This window comes from Phodopus roborovskii, unplaced genomic scaffold, assembly GCF_943737965.1.
Source record: "Phodopus roborovskii unplaced genomic scaffold, PHOROB, whole genome shotgun sequence".
NCBI classification, from domain to species: Eukaryota; Metazoa; Chordata; class Mammalia; order Rodentia; family Cricetidae; genus Phodopus; species Phodopus roborovskii.
In genome coordinates this window covers 71,041-82,274 of record NW_026125225.1, presented here as the reverse complement: position 1 = coordinate 82,274, position 11,234 = coordinate 71,041, and the positions used below count along the sequence as shown (strand labels likewise).

Below are 11,234 nucleotides of genomic sequence, written 5' to 3'. Positions count from 1 at the left end.
CTGGTTCCGGGATGGAGGCTGGTGGCTGGTGTTGGCTATCTGGGTGTTGGGGCTCCGGAAGCCAGGGTCAAACGTGCCCACATTTGGGAGGACATTGAGTAGCGGCTGCATGTCTCTGTGGATGAAGTGAGTCATGGTGAGAGGGGCAGTAAGAAACCCTATTAAAGCACACATGGCTAACACTGAGGGTCTAGATGCTAGCTAGTTCCATGGTTTCTGAAGGCCATGGGGTGGTGAAATCAGCTCCGATGCACCCAGCACCATTTCCAGACACATGCGAGAACGAGCACCCCTGGGATAGACAGTCCCATCCCCAGGTGCTGTCTGAGGGCAGGCTACAATCACTGGTTCTGCAAGGTTCCTGCTCTTTTAGAGGCTTTTATTCTGGGCAGTGTCAGCTGTCAGAACCAGGGAGAGGCATCCCTCTGGGCAAAAAGGCAACTCCAACAGGCTCAGGGAATCCCTGTCTCCAGTGAGGTCTGAGCGGGGCATGTGTACTCTTGATGCATACGCACATGGTGTTGTATGTGCGTCCAGGGGACACCTGTCCTGCTTAAGCACTCAAACTGATTCTAGCCGCAGCTGAGAAATGGTGCTAATACTACCACCAACTTCAGAAGTCCAACAGCCTGCCAAAGCTCCATTATCCTTAAGAGGATCCAAGCAGCCACCAAGCTCTTTGACGATGACACTAGGTGAGAGGGAAAAATGACCAGGAGGGCTGATTCTGCCCATCAGGCTACTGAGGGAGTGGAAAGGTAGCAAAGAATCCACCTCTAGCTTGACCTGGGCATTGGCTCAGCATGGAGCCCACATACAGCCTCAAACACATGCCTTGAGGCCTGAAATGCTATGAGGATTTCCAATATAAGATGAGGGATTTGGAGGTGAGCTGGACAAGTGTACAGCAGGCCAATGTTTCGTCGGTGTGGACAGATAACCCTGTCTTAGTCAACACCTTCTGTGAGTCATAAAACCTCAAAAGCTCACACACAGAGAGATGATCACAAGATGAGGAAGCTCAAAGTATGCTGGTCTCCATTAGAGAAGCTCCTCGAGTGAGCTGGTGCACAGCCAGGCTCAAACTGATGGTCCCACAGGCTCATGCTATAAATGACTGGTTAGCAGCCTTGAAAGATGGGAGAGAATATGCCTTCTTCTTTTGGGTACCCAGACCAACCCCACGCAAAAACCTGCCAGGAGCGCCACAGAAATAGAGTTTATTTTGATTTTAAAACAGAGAAGGTCTGCCACTGGGTTAGCATAGAGGAGGCTGCAGGTCAGCAAAGAAATAACCTCTACTTGTCAGTCAATGTCAGACAGCTTTCCCATTTAGTGATGGTAAACAGTAGCTATCAGCCTCCACCCCCACCCTACCTTGCAATGATCCCTTAGTAGGGCACGAGTTCACTTAGCACTGCACAGTTAAAACAAACTGCAGAAAGTACATGGAAAAGTATCCCACAAAGAGAACCTGGGCCCAAGTGACTGACAAGCTACCAGCAGCTTGAAAACTGGCTTCTTCTGAGAGAGTGACTCAGGGCTGTCTGCTCTCTTAGGATTAAAATGAAAAGGACCCCATACAGGGCGGGCCTAGACCCCAGCACAGGAGGCAGAGGCAGAAGGGTCCGAGTTTGAGCTTAGCCTGCTGACACAGAGGAAACGGTCTAAGGCAGGCAGGTAGGCAGGCAAAACAAAGCTAAAAAAGATCACAGTGAAGATTAGCCTTGGGTACTTATTGACTGGCTTCTACATCGGTCACATATTGCTAAGTCTAATTAAGGCTTAAAAAAAAAAAATCAAATGCCATTTCTAATTTTCAAGGACAGCATTTGTTCCAAAGAAAAGCATTTGGTTAAAATAAAAAAATTTAACATACGAGGAAATACACAGAAATACCTAAGAAAGACCTCCTTTCGGAGAAATTCTTCTAGCCGAGGTCCGTTTCTTCCCAGGGGGTCATCAGGAACCATAAATATGTCCCCCACGAACGTGTACTGAAGCAGTCTACAACACAAAGTCACAGTGCTGACAATCAGTACTCTTCACTGCTGGAGGAAATGAAACATTTCTCAAAGGAAGCCACCCATTTTGGGACAATGGTCTGTCTAAAAATCCTGCCAGCTAACTGCCCGAAGGGGAAGCAACCCCACTTGCGAGTGAAACTGTTTTAACTTTTGTTGTGGACAGTCATGCAAGAAGCTTTTCTCAGCGGCCACAAATTTCATCCAGACGCCAGCCAGGTATTTTCTAACATATGAAAAAAACATAACTAAAGGCATTCTGCTAGGGACAAAGCAGGTGTGCCACAAAGTGAAAGTGGAAATAAATGTGTTCATGGGCAAACCTGTGATTTTTAAAAGGGCATACCAGAGGCCATGGGGGTCTAGCATCTACACACAAGAAATAAAGAACTCACCGGGCATGGTGGTATATGCTTTTTAACTCTGGCATGCCAGAGGCAGGAGAGGTGGAGCCTGCCAGAGCTACATAATGGGTTCCTATTGCAAATAAATGAATAAATACAACTAGTGTCTACCTGCAGTGCATATTCTGGTTTCCGAGTTGCTTCTGTGAGGTCTGAGAGCAGTGGGTTGATTTGAGCCTCCTCGTGTGCATACTTGTATTAACACACACCAGTGTCCAAGAAGCTTAAGGATTCATCAACTGTGCCTACTAGGTCAAAGATCAACTCTCTCCCACCTATCACCAATACCCTTTTAGCAACATAGAGCTCAAAATGTATTCACTTTCATCCAAGAGTGTGCAGCCAAGTGTTCTCTAAAAATGTAAAGGTGTGGTTCTGGGGAATGACCTCAGGTCCTCAGGCTTGACACATCTCATCAGCCCAAGCCAGGCTCTTTCAAAAATTCCATTAGGATGTAGCAAGTTAGAAGTATCAGACAAGGGCCAACTGTCAAGTCCAGAAATAGACATCCAGATGTGCTAGACATCTACCCACACTGCCCCTGCACAGTCCCTTTATGGTTCAGATCTATGGCATATCCGTCTTATCCCCTGGAACCACAGCACAGCACTTTTGCTTCTTGTGTGACGCAGCTGCTCAAGGGGGCAAGTCTTCTGGGGGCTCACGGAAGCCAGGTATCCACTGCTCTTCAGTAGCTCAGCAACTGAACACATTCACAGCACCAGCAAGAAAAGCTGTGCACTGAACTCATGGAAAACACCAGACAATGAAGCTAGACTTACTCCAGTATCCCCAGTTAGGTGCCCCTCCCTCAGCATATTGCTTTTGTCCCATGCTCTTGCTGGAGTCACAGTATTCCAAAGCTGACACTTCAGATGGCATGGGGCAGGGGTCCAATACTGCAGGTACTCTTAGGAAGCCTGCCCTCACCCTTTCCTGGGCCCACCATGGCAAGCAGCACTGTCAGATAAAACTCGAACAACAAACTTGCAATCAAAGCAAAGAAGAAAAGATTACCTTTTTGTAATAATTTCTCTCCAGGACACTGACTCGGTCACAAATTCTCTGAAGTTATCATTTGTTACAATTATACCCCCAGTCTTGTCCGCTAAGTGTAGTAGGAACCTATGGTAACAAGAGGGTTCAAAATAAGCAAATAGCATGTCTGGCTCAGAAAAGCTGTGCTATAAGGAAATAGCCAGTTTAAAAAAGGCTGGACACAAGGAAGTTTGGTCCCTGTCAACTGAAGATGGATAAAATGTCGAGTATCTCTGGAATTACTAGTGTGATTATAAAACAACTTTTTTTCCCCCATGCAATCTAATTCTACAAAACTGATTTTAACTATGATTCCTACATTTTCTAGAAAAGATCCACCAATAAACCATGATAGCAATGCATGAAGACTTAAGCAGAGGACAAGTTATAGGTAACTCAGCTTTCAGCTGAGTTTACTTCAATGTTAGTTGACAGGTTTGCAATTAAAACAAAACAAAACACCAATCCATTTTCTGCTTTGCTTTAAGAAGACATCATCATTTTAGCCTAAATATAGACAGATTCACTCAACTATGAAAGGACACATGGTGATGAAGTGGTTTTTGCATTTTTAAAAAACAGTTTTAGTGGTGCTGGCATCAAACTAAGGGCCTGGCATACTAGGCAAGTGTACGAGAGGGCACAGCCAAGAAACCACTATGGCTGGATTGGATGGCTGGGGGGAAGTCTCTCTTATTTATTTATTTATTTATTTATTTATTTATTTATGATGTAGATAGGAGACAGAGAACAGCGGGAGGCATCTGGAAGAGTCCAGAGCAGAGAGAGAAAGAAGCAGAATGGATATGGCCAGGGCTATTTCTGTGGTGGGGGTCAATGGGGACATGGCCATAGTGAGCAGCTGGAGAAGCTGGAAAGAATGAATATGGGGGGTGGGTGCCATTCTGAAGAGAGTGGCCTGGGGAGCTTGCACACTGGAGGGGAGGGAGACCATTGAGGTTAGCATGGGGGCTTTGATATTCATAGCATACACATGTTACTAGGCACTGGAGGAGCCTGGAGTTAGCTTCAGGCTTGCTATGTAACCACAGGTATAACCAAGGGAAGCGACCCTTTCTGGTGGGCAGGAATGTGACGTGTGTGAACTTTCATCTCTCTGGAGGACAGCAGTCCCTCTGTAGTTCGGCTTGAGCGGAGCCAAGACTGTCATTTTTGGGGTCACCCACTGCCTTCTGGAGAACTGGGGATCTCTTTGAACTCTATCACTAAACTCCCAGCTCTGTGTTTGAGAGATTGAGGCTTAAATCTCCTAGGTTGGCCTTGAACTAAATAGCCTGAAGATGACCTTGACCTTCTGGTGCTGGGATTACAGGTGTGTGTGCCATTATGCTTGGCTTATAGGGTGCTGGGGATACACAAAGCCTCTCGGACATGGTGATAAAAGGGAGCAAGAATTAAATAATTTTGTTTTATTGCTGAAAATTATCCGTTTAAATCCTCTTAAAATCTTTTGTGAGTAGAAAGGCATGGTACTGCACACCTTTAATACCAGCATTTGGGAGGCAGAGGCTGGTGAGTTGGAGGCCAGCCTAGTTTACATAGTGAGTTCCAGGAACAGCCAGGGCTACATAGTAAGAACCTATCATAAAAAACAACAACAACAAAACAAACAAACAAAAAAACAGAACAAAAACTGCAAAGATAATGGACACGTTATTTCTTGAATAAGAACAAAGATAGTGAAACAAACAAGTCACTGTACTCACAGGTGAAATGGCTGCTCTTAGCAGTGACAGTGACTCAAAAGTGGGACTTAAAACAACTCAACAGTTTCCAGGCTTTTGGAACCTTGGAAAGTTGGTTTTGTTTTGTTTATTAGCCCCAACCCCCGCCCCCAGGAACCTACATACCCCAGGCTAGTTTAGAATCCACTATGCAGCTGAACATGGCTCTTCTGATCCTTCTGCGGCTACCTCTAAAACGCTGAGATTATGGGTTTGAGCCACCACACTGGGCTGAGTTTCTTATTAATGAACATTTAGGTTTCTTCTAAAGAGCTTGACTGTCAATGGTGCTATTTGCCCAGAAGTCAATAAAAGCAGATGGTGAGGCGTCTCATCCTACCCACCAGGACACACACCTGTGTTCTCTGAAGCCCAGAGAGCTATATAGACCAAGCAAAAGCTTCTGCATGTCTGTTTCTGTATTTGAGTCCCCTGGCTGTGAGAAGAAAGCTGTGGTGGTAGAGACCTGAAGGCTTCCCTGGACCTACTGGCCTAACTACTTTTTCACCTGAGCAATTCAGGGTTCCTGAGCCTGTGACGGTGCTGACAAGAACTGCCCCTCCAGGACAGATTCCCAGGACTGACCCTGACCCATGTGCTGCCCTCTCTCAGGTCTTCTCATTGTCTGACAGCACCTTGGATCCACCCCATCCAACCCCGTCTCTTTCCCGTCTATGAGAGAGTGAATGTCAGCAGTGGCCCTAAATCACCTCTTTCCCATTCAACCACATGCCAGCGTAAGCAACTTTCTTCATTGGGACAAGGACAGAGTAATGCAGAGAAGGAATAGACAGCCTGAGGGTCCCACACACCATGCCTGCTACTACTTACAGGACAGCACCAGAGTAGAGCTGTAAAAACTATATATCACTGGGTAAGCTTGGAATCAAATTTCTCCTTCTGCAGGGGGGGGGGGGCAGACATCTACTCAGACCTATGCTCTACATAGTGAATGCTAGGCCAGAGCTGCACAGTGATACCCTGTCTCAAAACAAAACAAACCACTACATATATCTACATTTTCTCACCTCAGACATGCTTTACTAAATTTTAAACAAAACCAAACCTAACACAATAGTGTCTTCTGTGCCATTCCTAACTTCATAGGGTATATAAGCTTAGTAGTGACCTTGATCTCATGTTTTCAAGCTGAGCCAAGCAGGTCCCTTCAGAGTCTACACCTGATTGGTGGAAGGTAGCTAGCTGGCTCCTCACCACCCCACTCCCACCTTGGGAAGGAAAATAGCTCTTCATACCTGTCATCATGAGAAGCAATTCTTTCTCCAAAGACCATCCGGGCAGGAGTTAAAGATAATATTCCAAGCTCTTGGAGCTGGGTTAAGAAGTGCTGTTCTGTTCGTGGGAAGAAGTTGATATGTATTCAGCAAAGGCTATCTTCCCAGATGTGTAAATAAATGAATGCAAACCCAAATATTTCACTTGGGGACTTGCAGAAACCTCTTTTTTCCTACTGACTCAATTTTACTAACTCAACCAGATGAAGAAGGGAAAAAAAAAAAAAAAAAAAAAGAAACCAAGTAAGATTTATACTCAGGCAAAGTCTATATATGAAATGACTGGTAGTTTTTAAACAACTGACCAACCAATGTTAAAAGCATTTGCCTCTTGAGACTAAACCATAGCCTGTAATTAATTAACCCTGCCCCCAAGAACATTTCCAAAGGTATATATTACAAGTAGAATACAAAAAGAGAAATGACAAGAGTTCCCAAAAGGGTGGGAGTGGGGAGGGGACAAGCCCTCTGAAGCAGAGGCAGTAGCAGGAACAAACCACTTCGTTCCAGTCAAGAAAGGCTGTGTGCTCTCCAGCCTGCCTGTAGCCTCCTCCTGTCCTAATCACTCCTAGGTGTCTGTGTAAGCGTTTACTCATTTTCCCAGGCACAAGTAGTGACAGAATGGAGGGCCTATGCTGTCCTGTGGAGAAGCACTCACAGGCAGGAGAAGCTGAGCTGAAGTCAGATTCCTGTGTTTGCATTTCCTACCAAAGCTGCCAGTGACCTGAGCTGACCTGCCCACATTAGGGGTTCCCCACCTCAGAGCTGCCCAGTGCATATGCACTGAGACAGCAAGAAAAGAGTGAGTGTGCCTCGCTCCTATGGCTCTTCTGTTGTAACACCTTCTCCCAGAAAAAGGAAGCTACTCTGGAGTGGAGCAGCCGCAGCACTTCCCCCTCCCTAGGAACTAACTCTCACTTCCTGTTCTGGACTGGACAAATCTATAAGAGATGTCCCCCACCCCCCTTTCTACCTTTCCTTTCTCGGTGCACTTGCTCATGTACTATGCCTGCAGCAACCTTCTGCTTCTCTGGACTACTTCACAATATAGGAGTTCTGACCTTTTGTGTGGGGCCTGTAGGTTACACACCAAGTACCATATGGCAAACAGAAGTGATTCCTGTAAGCCATCAGGCTACTAAGAAGACGTGTCTGAAGGTACAAAACTGACCAAGCAAGTATTCTAAAAATATTATTAAGAAAAATATTATTTAAATACTCAAAAGCCCAAACTAGTAGAGGCATGTACTTTCTAACAGCTACTCTATCCTTCCTTATCACTCCCTTTTACACTACAATACCCCTCAACTGAGAGGCGTGCCTAAAAAATCCTGCTGAGTAGCTAAGGATGTCTCTGATCTTCTTGCTTCGTCCTGAGTACTGGTCTTACAGGTGTGCACCACCACACTGAGTTTTCAATTGATATTTTACCAGACAGAACCAATTTAGAGTGTTGTCATTCAAACTGTTGCCCATGTGTGTGATTCTACTCTAGGTACCCTGTGCTACAATCTGAAGCCAGTTCATTAATTATCTAGCCAGAAGTATAGAAAAGTCACTGGGCCTCACCTGTGACATTAGGATCGCGCCTCGTTCTCCACTGTGGGACAAACACAGTGATGTTTCGGTTGCCAAGCTTCCAAAAATACTCAACTGCAATTGCTATTCCACGACAACTAAAGAACTTCTTTAGACCATGGCTGGAAGGAAACAAGGACAATTTCATTCAGGTTAAAGCCTATGTAAAGCCTAAGTTTTACCACAGAAAAGAACAATCACACACAACAGAAACAATACAAACTGCTTTTACTTTTCGAAGTTGTACAGTCTGCTACTTTACGAAGGCAAGTTAGATCTGCTGGCAGAGTCTTCCTGTGTCTTAAGAGTCTTAGATCTTTGTGTTTGGCAAATTGGGCATACTGTTTTGGTGGAGGCTGGCAGGCTTGCTGTAGTATCTGTTTATTATCATGGGAGTTTAAACTATATTCTACTGGGAAAAACTACTATTGTTTCTAAGTTCTGTCTAATCATTGGCCTCTAAGAATTTTATCTTCCTTTTTTGAGATGTGTACACCATTGAGGCTGACTAGAGCATGTGACCCTCTGCCTCAGACTCCAGACATCAACATCACTGCTGTATACCTCCACAGCTAGCCTAATTATGGAGTGACTATCCTGGTGGAGTTTGGCTTTTTGCTTGTTTGCTGTGTTATGGATCAAGTCTGGGTCCTTACACATGCTAGGCTAGCATTCTACATTGAGCTCCATTGCCAGTGTGCTTCTGAGAATTCCTTGTGAATCTTATCACAGTCAGTAGCTGTGATAATGCCTGTGCTGCGCCTGCCTATGGTTGAGGCAGGAATAAAAATGTGACTCTACTGCCACTACCAAAGTGCCCAATGTCACTGCTAGTTCTGGAGGGTGGGTGGGTGCACCACCCGCTTTCTAGGGAACTGAGAAGCTCCCAAGTCTACAAACTTATAAAAAACAAACTGAAAATAAGATTCAAATGAAACTAACTAGGACTATGGGGACTGTACTGAATGAAGCGGAAGAAAAAGCTAAGTATGTAAGAAACAGGCTAGAACCTGTCAATCTGCAAAGGTCACCGTGGTCACTGTCTCACCACTCACTCTGCCACAGAAATGTGACAGCAGCCACACACAGCTGTAGATGACAAACATGGCTGAGTTCCTACTCATAAGACAGAAATGGGGCCACACTCAGTCCAGTGTGTGACTTCCTGCTACAGAACACACACACACACACTCTCACTCTCTCTCTCACACACACACACACACACACACACACACACACACACACACACACACACACACTGCATTCTCAAGTCTGGCAGTGCATTTTAAAATACAAAAACAGAAACTTCCTGGAGAGATGGCTCATGCTTAAGAGCACTTGCCACTCTTGCAAAAGGGCATGGATTCGACCCTCAGCACTCACATGGTGGCTCAAACCATCTGTAACTCCAGTCCCAGGAAAGCAGCCCTTTTCTGACCAGGCATGTATATACTATACATATACCTAGGAAAAATACTATAAATAAAAAACAAAACAAAACAACCCAGCTGGCTATATGGCTCCACAGGCAAAAGTGCCACAATGTACCATGGTGTGTGTTCCCACCCTCCCCACCCCACATAAATGAATAAGTAAAACATAAATAACCCTTCATCTTTGTCTCAGGTAGTTGAATAGAGGTGGAGGACAGAGGTCCTTCCACACACACATCCTTTGATAGGACTGGCTTCCAAGCCCCCTCCACATTTGACAGGTCAGGGAGAGCAAGCCAAGGCAAACTTTCCATAACACACATCCCAGCCAGCCCTTGCTCTTGGGTGGTCTGGTTGCTAAGGCTCCTTGTGTACCTTCCACACCAGGTCTTCTGAGGGCTCAGTCCAGTCTCCTGTGAAGTTCAGCCTTCCTGTCTTCTCACCTCCTACATTCTACTGTGCAGAACATGACAGAGTGGCCTGTCCGGGGTGTGCAGCCAGACAGTGGCCCCCATTCTTGGCCAATGCCTTTCCATTATCCCACAGTACAACAAAACCCCATTTGCATCCCTGATCCTTGAGAGTAGGAAGTGCTGGATATAAGCAGCTAAGTTGTCAAGAAGTGGCAAAGAGTAGCTCACAAGTTCTCTTTGCTAGAGGATATAAAACCTACTCTTTTTCAGAGACTCATAAAAAAGAAAACTATCAGCCAGGTAGTGACAGCACACGCCTGTAATCCCAGCACTTAGGAGGCAGAGGCAGGTCTCAGTCTCTGTGAGTTCAAGAGGCAAACCTAGTCTATATAGATCAAGTTCCAGGACAGCCAGTGTTACACAGAGAAATCCTGTTTCGAAAAACCAAAAAGAAAAAAGACAAGAAACCATCAGGTCATTAACCCAGAAAACACATGCAAGCGATAACCCCACTGCTGATATGGCAAGGATGTACCAGCAAGACACCTGTACTGTGTGAAAACAAGGGGTAACTGAGTTTCTTGATGTTTTTAAAGAGTAAGTATCACTCTGTTTGATCCAAAGGGCAGGCCTGGAGTTAAGACAGTCAGTTCTAACATAAAGATCCCAAATCCAGAGCACGCACCCAAGTCAGCCCACTTCAGATAACTGGCTTATCCTCCTCTCCTTAAATGCTCCTGCTGACCACAACAGCAGGAGTGGATGTGGACAGAACACCAAGTTCCGCTTGCCAGGTCAATGAAGAAAAGGAGACGACACAGATGGGAGGAATTCTGCTACCCTGGGCTTCTTGCAAGCTTGGGGTGGGGGTGGGGGCAAATAGTTTAAAGCAATAGTAAAACAAATAAAGTCTAGAAGCACCAATGTTGCACCAGTTTTCAGTGTTTTCTATGGTAAAATTATAGCATTTTCCACTCTGAAAACTCCAGAGTTTAAAAAAAAACAAAAAACAAAAAACAAAAAACAAAAAAACAGAGCTCAAGGTTCAGATTAGAGAATATAGATTTATCTAGAAAATAAAACTACAGAAAAAGGAAATGAGGGCTGGGGTGTGACCAATATAGCATGTGTGTGGTCTGAGTTTTAACTCTCAGTCCCAGGGACGGGAGGGGGGGGGGAGAGGAGCCAAGCTGTTGTCATAATATTAGTCTAGTAAGAACTCTACTTTTGGGGCTAATACTCTGACTGGATAAAGTGTGCCTCTGCCCACCAGAAGGCCTCTGCAATAGAGAGGCTGGTGGACA

At 45.3% G+C, this 11,234-nt stretch overlaps 1 protein-coding gene across 1 annotated transcript in view; it reads right to left on the bottom strand.

Moving 5' to 3' along the window:
* Nucleotides 1-11,234, bottom strand: part of LOC127227085 (NEDD4-binding protein 1-like) — a 47,053-nt gene that overhangs the window by 3,960 nt on the left and 31,859 nt on the right. The window contains 5 exon segments of the mRNA XM_051191347.1: nucleotides 1-115; nucleotides 1,900-2,007; nucleotides 3,446-3,553; nucleotides 6,468-6,564; nucleotides 8,076-8,206. Coding sequence (XP_051047304.1) covers nucleotides 1-115; nucleotides 1,900-2,007; nucleotides 3,446-3,553; nucleotides 6,468-6,564; nucleotides 8,076-8,206 — 559 coding nt within the window.